This window comes from Chelmon rostratus, chromosome 22, assembly GCF_017976325.1.
Source record: "Chelmon rostratus isolate fCheRos1 chromosome 22, fCheRos1.pri, whole genome shotgun sequence".
Lineage (NCBI taxonomy): Eukaryota > Metazoa > Chordata > Actinopteri > Chaetodontiformes > Chaetodontidae > Chelmon > Chelmon rostratus.
Window position 1 is genome coordinate 14,669,136 of NC_055679.1, and position 18,952 is coordinate 14,688,087.

Sequence of the window (18,952 nt, forward strand, 5' to 3'; positions counted from 1 at the left end):
CCTCCGCTTCACAGTAGACCCACTGGGCTGAGAGGTTAGCTACGCAGGGCTCCATCTGTCTGACCTACACACACTCAGGTGTCAGGAAGAAATGGGTAACTCGACAGGAACCACCGTGGACGACCTGCAGGCGGTGGAGATGCACCTCTGGTACAAGAAGTTCATGACGGAGTGCCCCTCGGGTCAGCTCACCCTGCATGAGTTCAAGCAGTTCTTCGGGCTGCGAGGGCTGGACCCAGAGGCCAACGCCTACATTGAGCAGATGTTCCGCACGTTTGACATGAACAAGGTGAGATAGAGTCTTACACTTCCACTGTAGACAGAGGAACCTTTTAAAGGTAGGACTGTGGGATTTCTACTTAAGGTCATCAACAGATACACAACAGGAGGCTAAAACTTACACTGAAGGTGCTCTCATGATGCATGTCTGAAGGATGAAATACACATAATGCAAACGTTTGTTACATAATAACAAACGTTTCCTAATTTTTCTATAACATTAATAATACTGTACATCAGGTCAATCCATTGACAACAATAGGTATTTCTTTTTTTAAATGAAGTGTCATGTTCAAATGTATGAAAGTCAATGTGGGACTTGGCTGTTTTTTTTGTTGACGTCAATCTTTAAAACCAAAGTAAAGAAAGTGACCCATCACTAATTTGGGACATTTACTTTGTACTTTTGTTCTTTATCTAACTCTGGTGTTCAGAAAAGCACCAGAAAAACATTATTATTGGGGTCAACCATAATTAAAATAATCCACAATTTATTAAAAGGTGTTTGACGAAGTGTTTGGAAAGTGTTTGTTTTTGTTAGATTTGTCAGTTCTGGGATTTCCAGATTTTGTTTAGATTCACAAATAAGGCTTCAACGAATGATTATGTTATTATCAATTAATCTTTAATACTTTTTACAGTTAATCAGTGAGTTTATAATGTCCATGATCCAAAATGACATCTTCACATAGCCTGTTTCGTCTGCTGAACACTCTAAATTTCACTTATAATGATATAAAACAAACAAAAACTTTCTAATTCTCACATTGAAGGAGCTGGAACCAGACGTTGTTGCTTACAATTTTTGTTTACTTAAATGATAAATCTGTTCTAAGAATTGCTGCAGATCAATTTTCTGTTGATCAACTCGTTTCAGCTCTATTTACAGGCTTAGCGTTATTAGTCAGAATTCTACAAACATGAATTAAAAGCAATTTGCAAACCTTTGAGAGGCAATACTTTGGGAAACAGATAAAGGGTTGGAACTGAAACCATTATTCTTAATAACCAATTAACGATTCACTCGTGTAAATGCAGTGTAAACGTGGTGAAAAAGACCCATCACAGCCCAAGGTGTCTTTAATTTGAGTCTTTTGTTCAAGTCATAGGATCTCAAATCCTTTATATTTGAGGCCCTGGAACCAGCAAATGTTGAGCTGCTTTTGCCTGAAAAATGACTTAAAATATGGATATGAATCTCAGTCGGTTGACTAATCGATTAATCGGTAAACTGTTTCAGCGCCAAAACCAATGAACGTGACAAAGATGATCTGTTGTTTGACCTTTGAGTGTATTTCAGGGCTCGAGCGGAAAAGTCCCTCACCATTTAACAAGCAGCCCACGTGGAGAAACTTCTGTATCATTCAGAGACACGTGTCCTCTCAGACATGCAGGTGATGCAGTGACCTCCCTGCGACAAGCCTGCAAAACATGACCCTCACAGATGAATTAGGAGCGTCTCCGAGCGTGCGACAGGGTCATCACGGGATGCGTCTGTCTGAGAAGATGCACGTCTAAATTTAGCCCCCCCACCCCACCCCTTTGGCTCCCAAAAGGCTGCGGTAATCTTAATGCACGATTTAAACTGTGAGATTATCTGAGAGACAATGCTTTGATGCTAAGATTGCTGCCTGTGTTCAGACAGTCCCTGGAGATAATCCTGCATCCTGGCGCGCTTCATCTCACACAGACAGCTTTTGGAGTTGAGATGAGGAGGGGGGGTGGATCTCTTTCAAATGAGCGACTGATTTATCTGAAAATAGTTTCATACTGAGCAGAGGGTCGTGCATAATGATGTATTGATGTTTGCCAATGTTTTGACAAGGGCATCCTGTGTGAGTAGCCTCATCTCGGTGCTTGTTTTTGCAGGACGGCTACATAGACTTCATGGAGTATGTGGCTGCTCTCAGTCTGGTGATGCGTGGAAAGATGGAGCACAAGCTGCGCTGGTATTTCAAACTTTATGACGTGGATGGCAACGGCTGCATTGACCGACATGAGCTCCTCAACATCATAAAGGTACAGATATCATGCACCTACAACACTGGATTGCCTGGCAGGCCCTGGCATCAACACGGCATACTGATTTTATTCTGTTCCCGCAGGCCATCCGTGCGATCAATGGGAATGAAAACCAGGACATAAGTGCAGAGGATTTCACTAACCGCGTGTTTGACAGGATTGATATAAATGGAGATGGTGAGTGTGTTCTGGCACTGTATACAGAGATTTAGGAAGAAATCGATGGTGGGTGGACAGTGTTTAGACATTCATCAGCTCCAGTGCTGTCTTCAGTCAGGAAACACAACGGGAATAATAATAAGACAAACTGTGGGTGGCTGCTGAACACAATAACAAACCTAAAACATTTCACAAAAGATGCTAATTCGTCTTTTTGCACAAGACCTTAAAGGGGAACTCCGTCAGTTTTACACTTCAAAGTCTGGGAGAGAAAAGTTGTGTGAGGCCTCCAGAGGGAGTTTGAAAAGTTTGAAAATAAAATCTCTGCTTGAGGCTAGCGGCTCGAGGCTACATTAGCTGCTACTAGCATAGCAGTGGAATTGTATGTTGATGTCCAGTCGATGCCACATTTTGACTAGAATGCTTGAAATATTTTTGGTTTTGAAAAAGAATAAAGAAAAAGCTCTTTAGCTTCAGTCATGTGATGCATTTCTGAGTGAAACAGAATAAATGGGCAGGGTTTAGTCACGAGTACTGCAGAAAGAGGAGGATGATATGGGTTAAATGAATAAATCAGACCTCAACAATTATAGAAATGTAAACAAAGCTTTGCCCACTGAAATCCAACGCTATGACATAGCTTTGCTAGCTATGCACTTGCTAATGGTCAAGTAGTTAGCTAGTCAGCTCACGTCGCATTCGATCAGATATATTTATGCTACGTTCGCCCTCATGTCTCTAAATGCAATCTCTGCCTTCCACCAGGCGAGCTTTCCTTGGAGGAGTTTGTGGCCGGCGCTCGCAGCGATGAGGATTTCATGGAGGTGATGATAAAAAGTCTGGACCTCACCCACATTGTGGCCATGATCCACAACAGGAGACACAGCGTTTAGGCTCTGCCCAGTCCGACTGCCTCATCCTCATTCACCCGAGAGCTTCAGTACATCGCCTCTGGTAAAAAAGTCGTTTACAGACTGAGATTTCCATTAAGATTGAATCCAGTTTAATATAATGCCAGTGTACTGCAAACATTGACGTTACTTATTTTTAATCTCTGAAAAACTGAAACACATGCACTTTAAATGCATTTGGATGACTCAGTCAACCTTTGCAAACTGGTCATTGTCCTTGTTTAATGATGCTGAGCTCTCCCAAGGCCACCTTGGCATGAGGGATGATCTCTCAGACAGTCCACGTACCCACTGATACCTCGAGGGATAAAAGAGGGAGATAGTGGACCTGAGTGGCAATTATACGCACTCAATGCTTTCCAGATCTTTTTTTTTCTGGGTCTGAGTTCCTCTGCGTCAAATTACTCAACTCGCTGTTTGGTCGCTCTTGCCTGTGGGCAAACAGGAGGAAGCTATGACTCTGCAGTGTGCTTAACATCCATGATAATTTGATCAAGTCAAAGGCTGTAATACAGGAACAGGTAAACGTTTTTGAACACATATACCAGTGTGCAGATACATTTCTCAAATGTTTACCTTTTTTTAAAAAATGTTTTTCACCTTTTTTAACGTTTAAAAGGATTCAAGCTGAAATAAAAGGCAAAATACAGGCTTGTGGTTGTGTAATATTTTTGTGTGGGTGTTTCATTTGCTGCCCGTTCAGCATTAATACAGATATAGATCACATTTGTTTTTGCTTATTTGTACAATAAAAGTGAACTATTTAAGTCTAATGTGTACTGTCTTCATTAAATGTACTGGAGATAAGTGTAGGTATTGCAGCTCATATGCAACAACTGATCAGCTTCAGTCCAGCTTCTTGGTTGCCACAAAAATTGCAGAAAAAGCTGATGCACCTCCTACGTGTTAAGAAGTCTGGGATCCACAGGGACAAATGCCAGTAATTTCTAAGTTAGACGAAACTTTTAGGTAATGACACCAAAAAGCCTGTCTATCTTATTTCTTTCATACAGCACCTAACACACTGTGCAGTAACCCAGACTATGGCTGGATTGTGGCCTGGACTCATTGACAGCAAAGAAAGTTAAAGGTTTAATCATCTCCCAAACACAGCCCAATTAAGACGAGACGGCTCATTAAATAGCATTTTTCTTTCCCGGCCACTTGACATCCTATTCAGTATTTTAAAATAGCATATAAATAATCGAAAACATGACACACTACAACAAAGCTGGACGCTGCTATAAGCACATCTGTTAATTAATGTATGACATTTGTCATTAATTATAACTTAAGCTATGAAAAAAACATTTTATGTTATTAAAAATGTGTTTCACTACAGTGTCATTTTACATCTGTTTATACACCAGCCTCCAGTTATGGCAGGTGCCCTATGAAGCAGTTATGCTTGCAAACTGCATCATAGTGTATTACAAACCACATATTAAATGTTTATATACGGCTTACAAATGCAAAATAATAAAGTAAACTTGAAGTTAAAGTAAACTTATTGCTTGTAGAGAATAACTCTTCATAAAAGCTTGTGAATTTTCTCGGTTACAGTATCCTATGACTGGTATACAACCTCACACAACGGGGTGAACAAAGGCGACACGTAACGGAAACAAAATTCTCCCTTGGAGCAAGGATGATGATTCACCTGTGTGGTGCCAAGGTTGCTCTATGTCAGGCAAAAATGCTAAACCTGCATCATATTCATCCCCTTTTCCTTATTATTTAAAGCTATATAACTATATTATATACTGGCTGTCTTACTACAATAAAACAGGATATTATAATACAGCAAACTTAACACAGGCTGTTAAAAAAAACTAAAGCAAATATAATGCAAAATCGCCAATCTGGCTTTTATTTTATACAAATACAAATATGTAACATGGATGAGAGACTGCACAGGAAAAATATAAGCTCATTCATCAACCACAAGGGGGCAGCAACATAATTGGATTAATTTTCCTCCTCAAAATTCTCAACAACAGTCCGAGCTCCTCGTCTTGCCAAATGCTTGTCCTTAAGTTAAGAACTCCTTTTTTATCTTACTGTCACTGTGTGTCTTCTCTCCTTTACTCACAGCAGGCTCACAGGAAGTCATACAGGTACTTGACAATATCAAAACTCACCGTCCTGGAAGATAAATCACACCAAGCACATTCTCGGTGAAAAAAGAAACTGCAAAAGGTCAATTCGCTTGAATAATTCGGCTGTCAGTCTCAGTCATGTGTATTTACAGACCTGGATATGGCGCAGATGAAGTCCATAGACACGGCACATTTGTACTTTGGGGCATCGAGCTGGTCGTCATGACTGACCTTAGTCAACAGCTGTAAGGTCACCAGAGAGGAGATCTAAATGGAGAAGAGAGGGAGACTGAAATGACCCTCTGTTCCGCTTATTAAAACACAGCTTTTATGACGAGAGCCGGTTGCGCAGATGTGGGTCAAGCCTAATTTCCTAAAACCATTTTACGCTCAGGGCCATAAATAGATCGGCATTTGTCCACGGATCCCAAAACTCATGACCATATGGGTAGAAAACTCACATCTGAGACACTGTGGTCATCCGGGTTGATTTAACATTAAATAGTATACCATTTACACCCACAAATGGGAAAAATTATCATTTAAAATCCTCTGATTATCATAGCGTACATTCTCATTCATTTACGTATGTGGAAAATGGGGAAACGTGTGAAAGTAAATGATTGTCTATAGTCTGTAGGAGCCACTTTACTGACCCAGGAGACTTCCTTCACTTAACTTCAGGAATCACAGCTATGGAGAAAGATTACAAGCATTGCAGGACTAAATGAAGGATAAAACTAAACCACAACAGAGCTCGATTCAACTCATGACAATGACAACAAAAATCATAGAGTTGAAAAGGGCCACAAGATGCATGTTTACAGACAGTTGAGGAGGTTCATTAAACTACTATTGTCATGGATGGATAATTTTAGTGTTCTGCTGACAAACACGTCCATCTTTATTTGTCCTTTATTTGGCTGGCCTGATCATCACAGAGTCTCCCCGCCAGCAACAGATGAAGGACTTTCCCAGAAATACTTTTAAGGGTCAAAACAGGCAAATGTAAAAATGTTTGCACTCTTGAATCCAGGCTCAGCCCACACACTGACAAAACAGGCCTGAGAAGACCACAGCCAGGCTAGCAGCGTTGTTGTAGCAGGGCTGTACTTTTCTAAGCACAAAAAGTGAAGTACAGCTGAGGCTGGTATTTGGTCATAAACCAAAGTACGGGACAAATGCTGACCTCCTAGTAAAACGAAAAGTCAGAGGATCACCAAAGTTCCCATATCCTAAGGGGACCATGAATGTCCATACCAAATTTAGTACCAATCCATTCATCAGTTTTACACAAATGTGAACTTCTTGGTGACAATAGAGTAGAAGTCAAGGGTTCATTAGGATTCATCCACTGGAATCACTGCCTGTACCTAAAAGTTGTTTTGGTATTTCTGCTTGGATCAACATGGTGGACCAACAGATCATCTAAAAAAAAACTACAATATACTCTAAAGAGGTCAGAGGACCATCGTGAGCACAACTGTGAAATGAGCTGGACGCTGACCTGTGAGAAGATGCTGGCCGTGGGGGCGACTCTGCTGTCCACAACACTGTAGAAAATGGCGAGTAGGCGATCCAGAGGGAAGGGCTTTGGACCCAGAAGGTGGTTACTCGTCTATAAAAGAGACAGAATATGTTGTTATTATATTAACAGGTTTTAAAACTAATGGAGCTCAAGGTGGTGTGAGGTTAAGACGATCACCTTCTCATTCTTCTTCAAGAAGTTAGTTTTTCTTATTTTACCGTGATGCTGTTGGGAGGAAACAGAGGAGACAAACTCATTCATTCAAACAAGTCAAAACAATTTCATTTGCATGAAGCACAAATTACCAATTTGCCTCAAAGGGGTTTTAAAATCTGCACAACATAGGACACCCTCCAGACCCTTAATCGGGATAAAAACTGAAGAAGCAGAATTTGGTGTAAAACCATTTATCATAAAATGTGTGTACCTTGAGGAAGAAGCGTTTATCTGTGCGGGCAGGGTTGTAGGATGCCAGGTAGGCTGCAATCAACAGGAACTTGGAGTAATAAGGCAGTTCAACATGAGTGTGAGCAGACAAACCTTTGAGGACATAAATGCAATGAGTCAGACGTACGCTCATATGCGTTCATACAGTATGCCATTAATACATGATGTTCAGTGTAATCCAAGATCTGCTGGTAATTCATTATGATTTATTTTGTGTGTGTGGAGCACTGAGTGTCATAACTGCACAAGAAAAACAAAATCACAGTTTTAGCATGAATCCACAGTGTCACTGCACCCTGTCAGCGGTTTTACAGTTTAACATCTGCTCTGCAATCGCATTACGTCACTGAGAGCAACAGCGCTCGGTGTGTCGGTACCTCTCAAGGCTCCAGACTCCTTCTCCTCCATTTGCTGCATCTGCTCCCACTGAAGACTGAACACAGAAAGGAGAAGGCAGAATAACGAGAGGAGCAAACAAGCAGGATTACTGTGATGAGTCAATAGATCAAAGGTGGCATGGTTCATGAGCAGACTAATGTAGACAGCACAGACCTGGACACCTCTCGCAGGTAAACAGTCTGCATGGCTTTTTTCAAATGAGGCTCAATGTTCCTCCACAGCTTGTGTGTGTCGGTCTCTTTCACTGAAGACATAAAACACAACAACCACAGTGATGCATTAGCATGCAACAAGTCAAGGGAAGAGCGAAGGGATTTTTTATTATCACCTGACTCTGCAAAGCTTTTTAGCCTCCTTTGGTTCATTGTTTTGGTTTTACAGCCTATAAACTCTGCACAGCAGGCAGCTGTTTTCAGCAAAAAAGCTCTGATAAAGCGACTGGGCACCACCTGCCCAGCACCAAACGGCACACAGACAAAGCGACTGGATGACTTAAGCCGAACATCTAGCGGCTAAATATCCAGACATTTTTAGTAGAGGTTGACGTTTGTTATCGGCAGAATGGCTGCACAGCCTCCATCAGTCATGCATGCTTGTGCTTTCTCCTACAAGTCCATGATGGGGGTGGAGATTATTGAGAATGAAGACGACATGAAGCAAGTTGAAAAAGGCTCAGCTATCTTCTCCTTTTCCTCTCTGTCACAGAGGATGACAGAAAGTAAACATGGCGACCACACAGAACAGTCTCATATTCTGATACATCAGCTCTGTCATAACATTTATCTTTATGAAGTTCATAATGTTCAGTATTCTGACTTCCAACAATGTCAGCAAAAACTGAACATCAGCAGCTTTGTGAAGATAACTGTTTAAGGCGGAACAGCTGTATTGAATTGCATTGTGTTACTATCAATCAAAACCTGTGTCATCGATATCTACACCCACCAAGACGGACACAAAGACATTTACAACTGAATGCTGCCGTTGCTATGTGTAAATAAGCAAAGGTTTGCGAACACATTCACTACAACTTGACCAAAAATCAATTAATGAAGCTTTAACGAAGTAAATACAGAAAAGTTCAAATAGCTGAAGGGCATCTCAACATGAAAGAAAGATCTGTCTGCAAATGAACTGAAAGAAAAGGGTTACACGAGGTATTTTTAATATTGATCAGCTGTCAGATAAATGAATATACCTCTTTATACTTTACCTTTTCCTTCTGCCAACGGCTCACAGAACTTTGAAAAGTTGAGGGCAGCCTAGTTGAAAAGAGAAAAAAAAAGATAAACGATGAAAGACTGAAAGAAAATCAAAACTATAAAAAAAATCTTCACTGACTTATGAGTGTGTGTGTGTGTATGTATGTGTGTGTGTCTGACCAGGTGACGCAGCTCTCTGAGGTCCCGGCAGACAGAGTAAAAGACTCCCAGCAGTATGTTGATGTAGGAGGCGTAAAACTCAGCCGAATACGAAGGATGTCGGTCCTGGGACAAGATCTGCTGCAGCTCACCTACAAACAGATGAACGGACAGACAGACAGAAAACTACTGTCACTATCCTCAGGCCCACACAAGAAACTGAGATTTTATAAAAAGCAATGCGTGTCCAAAACCAGCTACATCTTCTCGCATTATCAAGTACAATGATTCACTCCCTCTGAGTGCTGAATTTATACAGTGGTGTTTTAGAATGCAATATTCCTCCGCAGGCGCTGCCTTAAGTGTTAGAACGAAATCACAGGTACAGATCTCACATCTCACACCGCATCTGCCAAGCGTGTGTCATCATTATGCATGCAGTGTGGTGGGAGTTATTCATGACGCTGGCTGATGATTGCGTGTGTGTTATTATACCTTTACTGTAGTCGGGGAAATGGAGCAGAAGGGGCTCGAAACAGCCGGTGTTTGGTCTGAACTTGTCCCAGACGATTTCGCTGAGCAGGATGACGGTGACGTTGTCCTCAACCTGAAAAGGACACAAATATGTTGAATAACAGTGGTTTTGTTCAACAAGTGGACTCAACACTTGTGTTAACATGTCTGAGTACGTATCCTTAGCTACAAACATTGCCACCTTGAATTTTGATATATTTTTATCTAGCGTTTTGATTATCGTATCATAAAGTAAAGCCTTTTTATAAGGCAGATTTCTCACAATGCAAAATTTATCAACGTGCTTTGAAGCTCAGACAATATTTAAAAAGGTAGTTATGTAGTTATGCACATACACATATAAGCATTGCCTGGCCACAAGATACTGTCCTTTCAAGGGAAACAAAGATGATGTTGGGAATGCGGCTTTTATCACAAAGAGGTCAACAACAATGTTTAAACAATGATGTACCAATAGTCTTCCAATCATAGAATTATGCAGAATGGGACACAAGGGAAACACCAGAAATTACATGTGACACTACAGGGTCACGCAAGGGATGCAACAATCGTGTACACGGTGTACAAAATGCCAAAAAAAATAATCAAAAACACTTTGGACTTAAGTGTCTTGACGTCCAACCAACAGCCAACTAAAAAATATTCTATTTAAATAAATTCAGACAGAGAGAAGCAGCACATCTTCACACAGGAGACATTTGTTGGTTAAAAAATTACTTAAACGATGAACTGATAATCAAAATACTGCAGTTGGTGATTTAATTTCTGTAGATCGACGAACCAATTTATTGACATCTCATTTCAGGTCTAGATCATGAATCTACCATAATGCAAGAGATCCACATTAAACGTAATATCTTTATGAAAAACAGGGTTTCTGCTATCAGTTACATTCAGTCAGGCTAAGCTTTTGGTGCCACAGCAATCCTCACGCTACCTTAAATAAAGATGAGCCTAATGAGTTCATTGCGGTAATAGAAATTTAATTAAATTTGGGAAAAAGAGAGCACCGTTATCAGACTGGTATTCAGTACTGCCAAATATTCTGAACTGAGGCACTGTGGAATTATTATCAAGTGAGAAAAAGTTGGACGGATGCATCCCTGGAGAACATGTAAGGTATCATGAGGTAGTGTGGAGACAGAACAACAAATTCTGATACAATGAGATCTGAAGTTTGACAGGCTATACCATGTAACACACTTACAGAGAGAGAAAACACACTCTAACCTCCCTTCTGTCACTATAATAAAACAAAACCGAACCCTAGATAGTAAATCCTTCATGCATGTTGTGCAGAAAGGCCATAATGATGATAATAGTAATAACATACATTAGAGACACAACAACCCTTCATCACCCTGTCATCCTTCACATGCATATAAATCTGCATTCTAATTATCACTTCAAAATCCCATGTGGCAGTTAGGAAGCAGCATGACATTGAAAAGACAGATTCCTCTTAACACTCCCAAGAACACTCACCAGAAAACAATTAGCTTTCAGAGGAATTAAACACAAACAATCACATAAGTCTTCGTACTCTTGATGTCTTTCATTAAAATGCTGTGAGTGGCTGCCATCCGTCCTTCCTAACTGCATCATGAAAGGGATCCACACACGCAGCTCAAGGTCATTCATTACAAAAGAAGTCCCTCTTCATCATCCACACAGTGCAACAACAATAAAGTGGCTCAGTTGATTGATAGCACAAAGAGCTTGCTGCACTTTCTCACCAATTCCTGAAGGCGCAGGAGAGCAGGGAGGAGATTGGCATCGGTGTCTCTCAGAAGCTCCGCTTTTTCTATTACCTGAAAAATATACATATGCATTTGAGCTTATTTTCTAACATTCATATTCAATAAACTATTACGTGAATGGCTGTTTAATCGTGGCACATTACTGTTTTATGTGCTGCAAGCTCACCTTCAAACCTAAAAAAAATGATGAAGCCAAAACATTAGCTTAAATCTGTTCCTGTGCTGGCTGGAAATCACACTTATTTTCTTCAGGCTAATGCATCTGGAGCTTTGTTTAGCATCTATTTGCATGTGTTATCACTACTAATCATATTATGCAAACATTTAAGTGACACATCCAAAGAATAAATAATTTAACATGCCATGGATTATAGTAGTTTGCTGTGCCAAGTGAGGAGTGATTTTCTGTTTCGGGCATAAAGTACACGGCACTCACAATGTATCGCGTCTGCTTGGCAGGAGACTGCGAGCACTGCTGTCTGTAGATGCGTACAAAGTCAGACAGGGAGGGACTGCGGGGGAGCAGCGAGGCAGCATCGCAGCCAAAGAAGGACAGCAGCACTTGCTCAAACAGCAACGCAACAGAAACACATTCGACACAGCTGACTGTGGCGTGAGGCAGCTGCAGAGAGGAGGAGGAGGAGGAAGGATGAAAAAAAATCAGTTTGATATCTGTGGAGTTAAAACACGCCTCTCCTTTTGTTGCACACTGAACGTCACCGTCTGTCCTTCATGAAATCACAAAAAAATGTGAAAAAACTGGCAACTGTTGTGATAACCGCTTCATTGTTTTAGCCATTTTTCAAGCAAAGATGCAAACATTTGCTGGTCCCGGCTTCTCAAATGAAAACATCTGTTGCCTTATATAACAGCAAACTGAATATCTTAAGGTTTTGGAAAATAGTTAACAGATTAATCAAACATGAAAATAATAGCTAGCTGCAGCCTTACTTAGTTAGTTAGTTGGTAACTCCATTGTCTACATTGTGAAAAACTGTCTGAAGGTTCCACTGATGATACAAGACAACCAAAAAGGACAAACAGCAGTAACAATACACACAATGATTTAAAAAACAATAGATAAACAATAAAGAAATAAAAAGGGTTGGATCTTTGTGAAATCATAAAGAGGTTTGAGAAGGATCATCTATAATCTGAAAAGTGTTGCTCTTCATAATTAATTTATGCAGAAAGTTGTGCAGAAAGATAGGCAAGTTCTTTTCTGAATCAGACACCTGCGATTCTATCCAGAAATGTTAAATCAAGAAGGGTAATATAAGCCTATGCTAACATTGAAAGTGAGCACACAAAGCTTTGTGTGCACTGAGAAATGAGACTTCTCTGAAATGCAATACAATTTATTGAGAGAATCAATGTAGCACCCTGAATTTTTTGTGCTTTCAATATAATTTCATATTTCCAAGAAGCAAGGCAACAGAAAAAAGGAATGAATTCTCATTTTGATAACAAGTTTGCACACCCTAACCCACACATGTGCACACACAAAGACCATTCAGCCCGGCAGTCCTTGAAATGACAGCAAATGTCTCTCTCACCTCAAGTTCCTTCAGCAGAACGTGGATCACATGACTCTTCCCTGAAGCCCGATGACCATAGATGAAGACTGAGGGGTAGCTGTACTGCTGCGGCTGTAAGAACAAAATTAAGCACTTTTTTATTCAATATAATTTGAACTTTGCATTAATAAGAGTCTAAACAGATAAGTTCTGCTTATAACAGCTTTTCTGACAATGTTGCTAATTCACATCATCTTGACTTTTATCCTCAATAAAATCCAGTACCGTTGTTAATAATTAACTGTTAAGCTAATGTCCCTGACCTAGGACATCCTTACCTGCTTAGTATTAATTTTTGAGCATTAACATTTAATAATTGACTAAATTAATCTAAATATTTCTTTGTCAACCAAGACCCTAATCCAAAATGGACAGACATAATTGAACAAAGTTTGCTGCAACAGGAATTATTGTTTTTCTGTTGACTTTCAATACTGAACATGAAGACACATCATTTTACTGAGTTGAAATAAATGTTTGTGAAAGATGCAATGTGTAAACATTTATTTTGCTGTATTACTTTGTGCACTATTTTTTTTTTTTGGTTTCATCTTTTTTAAGTTATGTGTGAACACAGCTGAAAGAGTAAAAATATAAGAGTTTAAATATTACTATATACTATATACCTCAAACTTGTACTTAAGAACATAGAGATGTAGTTTTACTTAGGTTACATTCTACCTGTCAAAATATCATGCTAACTGAAGATAAACTCTTTTCTCCCAACTCCTCCAGTGCCGACAGTCGACACCAGCTCACATCAGTTACCTGTCCCATGAGCGACAGCAGCATCCCCGCCTGGACCTCTCTGCAGGGCAGCTGCTCCGAGACCTGGCGCAGCCTCTCCTCCTTATACCCTGGATGCTGTAACAGCGATGTCATCTTCCCAATTTACAACCAACCACAACACCGTGTGAGTTACACCGTGAAGAGGTCAGTGACATGCGGCTACAAACAAGCAGGTTAACGTTAGCTTAACGTTCAGTTACAGCACTTTGACGAGACTGGAGACGACGACCGCCGTAACTTAGACAAAATGCGAGCAAAACGGTAGGAAGCTATTTCTTGTAAGCACTACAGGATACTGTGGAAATATCCATACTTGAAACTAAAATGTGCAATACTCTTAAATTTCGGATAAAAGGTAAGTCAAAGTTGGAAACACAAGCGAAAGCATTGACGGAAGTTTCGCGCGCGCCTTCAGATTACGTCAAATGACGACGGTTAGTTGACAGCCAATCAGAAATTGTACGTAGCATCATGGGTAATGGAGTTTTTGTCACAAAAACCGTATTGCGACAAGATTTTAGAGCGAATCCAAAGATATATCTATTTCTATATCTATCTATCTATCTCTCTCTCTCTCTCTCTCTATATATATATATATATATATATATATATATATATATATATATAGATATATAGATATAGATATATAGATATATATATATAGAGAGAGAGATAGGTAGATAGATAGTGGATAGATGCTATTTAACATTACACATAGAAGCAGAAGCAGAAATGACTAATTGATTTAGCCTTCTTTTCAGAACAGAAAACTGGAAAATATGCCAACACAGGATTCAAATGACAAAATATCTTATATTTTTGCAGCATAAGGCTAAACCAGGAGAAATGAGGACGCCATCTGGAAAGATTATCATAGTATTAGAATAATTACTCTGGAGATAAACGCCATTAGGTCAATTAAACTAGTATCCCAGACATTTTATAGGTCTAATTGCTGTTTTCATTGTTTGTCCATGCTTCGCTCATACAGTCAGGGTATTAGTGTGATTCAGCGGTGAGAGTGGGATTATGAGCATAACATTGAGGACTAATAGCCTCACTGTTGTTTTCATGATATCACTGTGTGTGTGTTTAAGATTTCGCGCTTTACTGGAATAATACGTCAGCCTGGGATTAAGGGATGTGGGTTGGCCCTCTACTATCCAAGGCTATCCTCCAACTCTGTTTCAATAGGATCTCAGCTGCGGTTGCAGGTCTGTCGGCGTCGAGCACGGACGGACCGTTTCTGCGAGATCTCACACAGTGAATGACAGAGCCGAACACGTCTGTCGGAATAACGCTCTCCGGCTTTGGACACCTCAGGCAGAGACATTTTTAAAGAAATATGAGGACAGATGCGGGTTGAATCTGCGGGTTTGTGAACAGAGGATGGATTCCTGAAGCTTGTTTTTTTCCGCGGAGCGCACGTTTCGTTTTGGCAGATTGATGAATGAAAATCAGAGGAAAACACATGAAGAAAACAAAATCCGACCTTGCCATGGATGCGAGAGCGCAGTGATGCTGTGGGTACAGTGATTAAATAAAGTCAGACAAAATAAATATAAAATAAAACCCGAAAACAGCTGAAGTTGTGCAGCACACTGTGACTGTGCCGTTTATGGGTCAGATGCAGCAGATGTTAGTTTATTGAGGACAGGTTCATTGATCCGGAGGACCGAGCGGACCCCCTTTCAGACAGACCGGAGGATGGTCCCCGGGGCCCCCAGCACGACCACCACCATGCTCCCCGCCTCCGAGGCTGCCAAGATATACCAGACCAACTACGTGCGCAACTCCCGCGCCATCGGCGTCCTGTGGGCCATCTTCACCATCCTCTTCGCCATCGTCAACGTGGTGTGCTTCATCCAGCCGTACTGGATCGGAGACGGCGTGGACACCCCGCAGGCGGGCTACTTCGGTCTGTTCCACTACTGCATCGGGAACGGGCTGTCCCGGGACTTGACCTGTCAGGGCAGCTTTACCGAGTTCAGCGCCATCCCGTCTGGTGCGTTCAAGGCCGCCTCCTTCTTCATCGGCATGTCAATGGTGCTGGTCCTCACCTGCATCGGCTGCTTCGCGCTCTTCTTCTTCTGCAGCACCGGCACCGTGTATAAGATCTGCGGCTGGATGCAGCTGGCAGCAGGTAGGACACTCTGCCAGGTGGGAGCTCGTGAGACAGCTCAGTGGTTGTGGGCGTGTTGGTCCAGGTGAGATTAGGCTACACGGAGTTCAAATGTCCCCTCCTCAGGTTGTAGACAGTTTGGTACAAGAGCAGCTCAAACTGCAACAAAAAATCCGGATATTTTCCTGCTTTTTCAGGACCAATAGACCCTCACTTGACCTCAGATGAGTAAGAGTTCAATATCACACTCATATAATTAACAGCAAATTGTCTGTTTTATCCTCTTTGCCCACTCAGACTCTAAAACACCATCAAGTTTAGGATTAAAACAACCAGAGTAAAAACATGCTGCCTCTACCCTAAAATCCTGCTCTTTCGGATCTGTACTCCAATTTGTACTCTGATGAGATTACTCAGAGCTTAAATGACTTAATTCCACAATCATATACTTCACTGGAAATTACCTGTTTTAACCTCACCTCCAACTCAGAATGAGTCAAAATGTACATCTTTTACCTAAAAATCCAGATGTTCCTCTGCTTTTTCAGGTCAAGAACTCCAACAGTCTGACCACACAGCCCTATTTTAGCATATTCTGTCCTCTAAAACCCAGTTATAGAGCATTTCTGTGGTTACTAAAGCCCTGATAAAACATTATGTAACTGTCTGAAGTGTAGGTGGAGTGACAACAGCCTTTGAGGAGCGTAACACCTCAGATTGACAGAGAAAAATACTGTTCGTTGACGCCTAAAGAGTTAAACGGTGAAAAAATACAATGCATTTTTTGCCAGGAAGGTTTGCTGATACCTGCAGGTCTGGACGTTGAGGTTAAACGAACACGTCGAGATTCATCAGAACCTCACAGTGATGTATTAGCCATCACTTCAGTGGGGATCATCAATATGAATGGGATGAAAATGTTTGGATGTAGAGCTCAAATATTCATGTTTTCAATCCCTTTGATGCATCTTATTCCAAAGTACATCCAGAATTTTGTCATTTATCAGCCAAAAAAACTGTAATAAACTTCCTATAAAAAGGTTAATAAACTAGAAACAGGTAAGTCCTCAGTGGTTTTTGGGGTTTACATTGTGATCGCCTATAGCTATAAACTCGAAATATGCAAATCTTCTTCTCTTAATGAGAACAGACAGGATCATCAAACCTTAAATAAAACAAGAAACATGTGTAGAGGAAATGAGAAAGGGAAATCAAAGGATCACGGACAGGTAATGTGTGCTTTTTTCCGCCTTTCGTTTTTTTCAGCATCCTCTCTGAAGCAGACAGAGAATTTGTGCATGTGCAGCGATCTTGAGTCTCTTCCAACATTTCATCTTCAAATAGCTGCTGCAGCTCAGTTTTTATGTCTCAGGCAGCTCTTTGAATACACAAGGGGAAATGACAGTAAATGTCGGCATTAAAAACCTTTTTTCCTCTCCCTGTTTTCTTTTTTTTTTCGTCGATTGGAACACAGAACAGCAGAACCAGAGCTTTTTTAAGGATTGCAGAAATGCCGAGTGTCACATGTCAACGCTCTCAGACGGAGATTTCTAATGTCTTTAAATTTGGTTTATGATTAATTTATTTGGATCCGTTTTAGCTGCCTTCTCCCAAGAGTTCATATTAAAATCACAATGAAAACAGCGACATACACAGTAAAAACACACATCATACAGACACATGTATACTAGTGCACTTATACTTATATATGTTGTAAACACATAACATTTCAGTTTTTATCCTTAATGAATTTTACTATGATTCCTTATATCAATTTTCTGCTTGTCTCACACTGAAAGCAGTTTGTCCTGCAGGCTTATTGTTCCTTTTAAACTTTTGACTTTGACCAACTAGTGGATCATTGTTGCTGCTGTCTTTAAAGGACCAGTCTGTTGGATTTAGGAGGATCTCTTGCCAGAAATGTAATATAATATTCAGAGGTATGTTTTCATCAGTGTATAATCACTTGAAAATAAGAGTTGTTGTGTTTTTTTGTTACTTTAGAATGAGCTCTTTATATCTATTGATTCCATGGAGTCCGCCATATTGCACCGCCGTGTTTCTACTGTGGTCATTTGACAAGTTGGGAGTGACAACAGGCTGTGAATAGAAATCTATCAGATTAGCCTGAATGTTGGGGGGTCCTGAACAAGACCATTTTCATTGCAGCTAGAAACCAGTTTAGAAAGGTCAGCAAAAAGCCGTCTGAGTTGGATTGATTTGTATTTTGACTCCCAGTAGTTTGACTTCTGTGACCTCTTCCATCATCTTCCACATGCTAAAAAATATACTGGTTTCTAGTTTATCCTACTCATAATTGGGCATGTTGTCAGGCTTTTGGTGTTATTTGCATTTAACACCAATTTGTTGTTCAATAATTACTCCACTGATTTAGTTTTTCATTCCCGTGACACTGTTTGACTCATGATGGGCAGTTTTTAAAAAAATCAATGCAGCAGAACCAGATTCCACACATCCTTCTTTCTGCTCAAAACCTGGCTCCTATTACACCCAATTCAACTCAGCTGCAGTTTTATCAGAGATTTGAACGCGTTATGCTAGCAGCAGCTAATGTAGCCTCGATATTCATGTGCCTGATTTGCTATTACTGCTATTACTGAGAGAGATCGTTGTGTCATCTGCAAACATTTGAATTAGCTAAAACTCAGGGAGGATCGTTTGTATACAATGATACATAACAATGGCACAAGGTCAGAAAAGGAAACGCTTTTTGACGTGCTGTGAGACAGAGGGATTGTTAATAGCAACAACCGAACATGTACATCAATGAAGGGGCTGTCATTTAAGACAAAAACAAGACATTTGATTTTATTCCTGTGAGAAAATGGGTGGCATCACACCAATTTACACCCCCACAGACAAACATATTTCTAATAATGACTGTTAAGAAAAAAGGGATTTTGAACAAAATTTATAGATCAGAATTCACATATAAATCTAATTT

At 40.4% G+C, this 18,952-nt stretch overlaps 3 protein-coding genes across 4 annotated transcripts in view; 2 read left to right on the plus strand and 1 right to left on the minus strand.

Annotated features, from left to right (window-relative positions):
* On the plus strand, positions 1–4,074 carry guca1a (guanylate cyclase activator 1A). The gene is made up of 4 exons (XM_041963945.1): positions 1–289; positions 2,149–2,298; positions 2,385–2,478; positions 3,226–4,074. The coding sequence occupies exons 1-4, from the start codon at positions 92–94 to the stop codon at positions 3,351–3,353; spliced, it is 570 nt and encodes a 189-aa protein (XP_041819879.1). The 5' UTR covers positions 1–91; the 3' UTR covers positions 3,354–4,074.
* Positions 4,075–5,237: 1,163 nt separating this feature from the next.
* Positions 5,238–14,266, minus strand: orc5 (origin recognition complex, subunit 5). Of its 2 annotated transcripts, XM_041964163.1 has the most exons (14): positions 13,845–14,266; positions 13,056–13,148; positions 11,936–12,121; positions 11,476–11,550; positions 9,701–9,812; positions 9,227–9,357; positions 9,058–9,106; positions 7,998–8,088; positions 7,823–7,878; positions 7,426–7,538; positions 7,176–7,223; positions 6,978–7,088; positions 5,625–5,737; positions 5,238–5,516 (listed from the first exon to the last, which is right to left on the minus strand). In XM_041964163.1, exons 1-14 carry the CDS (start codon positions 13,956–13,958, stop codon positions 5,471–5,473), a joined length of 1,338 nt encoding a protein of 445 aa, XP_041820097.1. In that variant the 5' UTR covers positions 13,959–14,266; the 3' UTR covers positions 5,238–5,470. The 2 variants fall into 2 exon arrangements, with proteins under 2 accessions (XP_041820097.1, XP_041820098.1); XM_041964164.1 differs by lacking the exon at positions 11,936–12,121.
* Positions 14,267–15,572: 1,306 nt separating this feature from the next.
* Positions 15,573–18,952, plus strand: part of lhfpl3 (LHFPL tetraspan subfamily member 3) — a 37,942-nt gene continuing 34,562 nt past the window's right edge. The window contains exon 1 of the mRNA XM_041964296.1: positions 15,573–16,008. Within this exon, the coding sequence (XP_041820230.1) occupies positions 15,573–16,008 (436 nt within the window). The remainder of the gene's footprint in view (positions 16,009–18,952) is intronic.

Excerpts from the sequence above, each read along its gene's own strand:
- guca1a (XM_041963945.1), top strand. The coding sequence starts at position 92 with ATGGGTAACTCGACAGGAACCACCGTGGACGACCTGCAGGCGGTGGAG. Across the intron at positions 290-2,148 it reads GCACGTTTGACATGAACAAG|GACGGCTACATAGACTTCAT; the intron begins GTGAGATAGAGT and ends TTGTTTTTGCAG. Across the intron at positions 2,299-2,384 it reads AGCTCCTCAACATCATAAAG|GCCATCCGTGCGATCAATGG; the intron begins GTACAGATATCA and ends CTGTTCCCGCAG.
- orc5 (XM_041964163.1), bottom strand. The coding sequence starts at position 13,958 with ATGACATCGCTGTTACAGCATCCAGGGTATAAGGAGGAGAGGCTGCGC. Across the intron at positions 7,879-7,997 it reads TACCTGCGAGAGGTGTCCAG|TCTTCAGTGGGAGCAGATGC; the intron begins GTCTGTGCTGTC and ends TTCTGTGTTCAG. Across the intron at positions 5,517-5,624 it reads TTCATCTGCGCCATATCCAG|GACGGTGAGTTTTGATATTG; the intron begins GTCTGTAAATAC and ends TTTATCTTCCAG.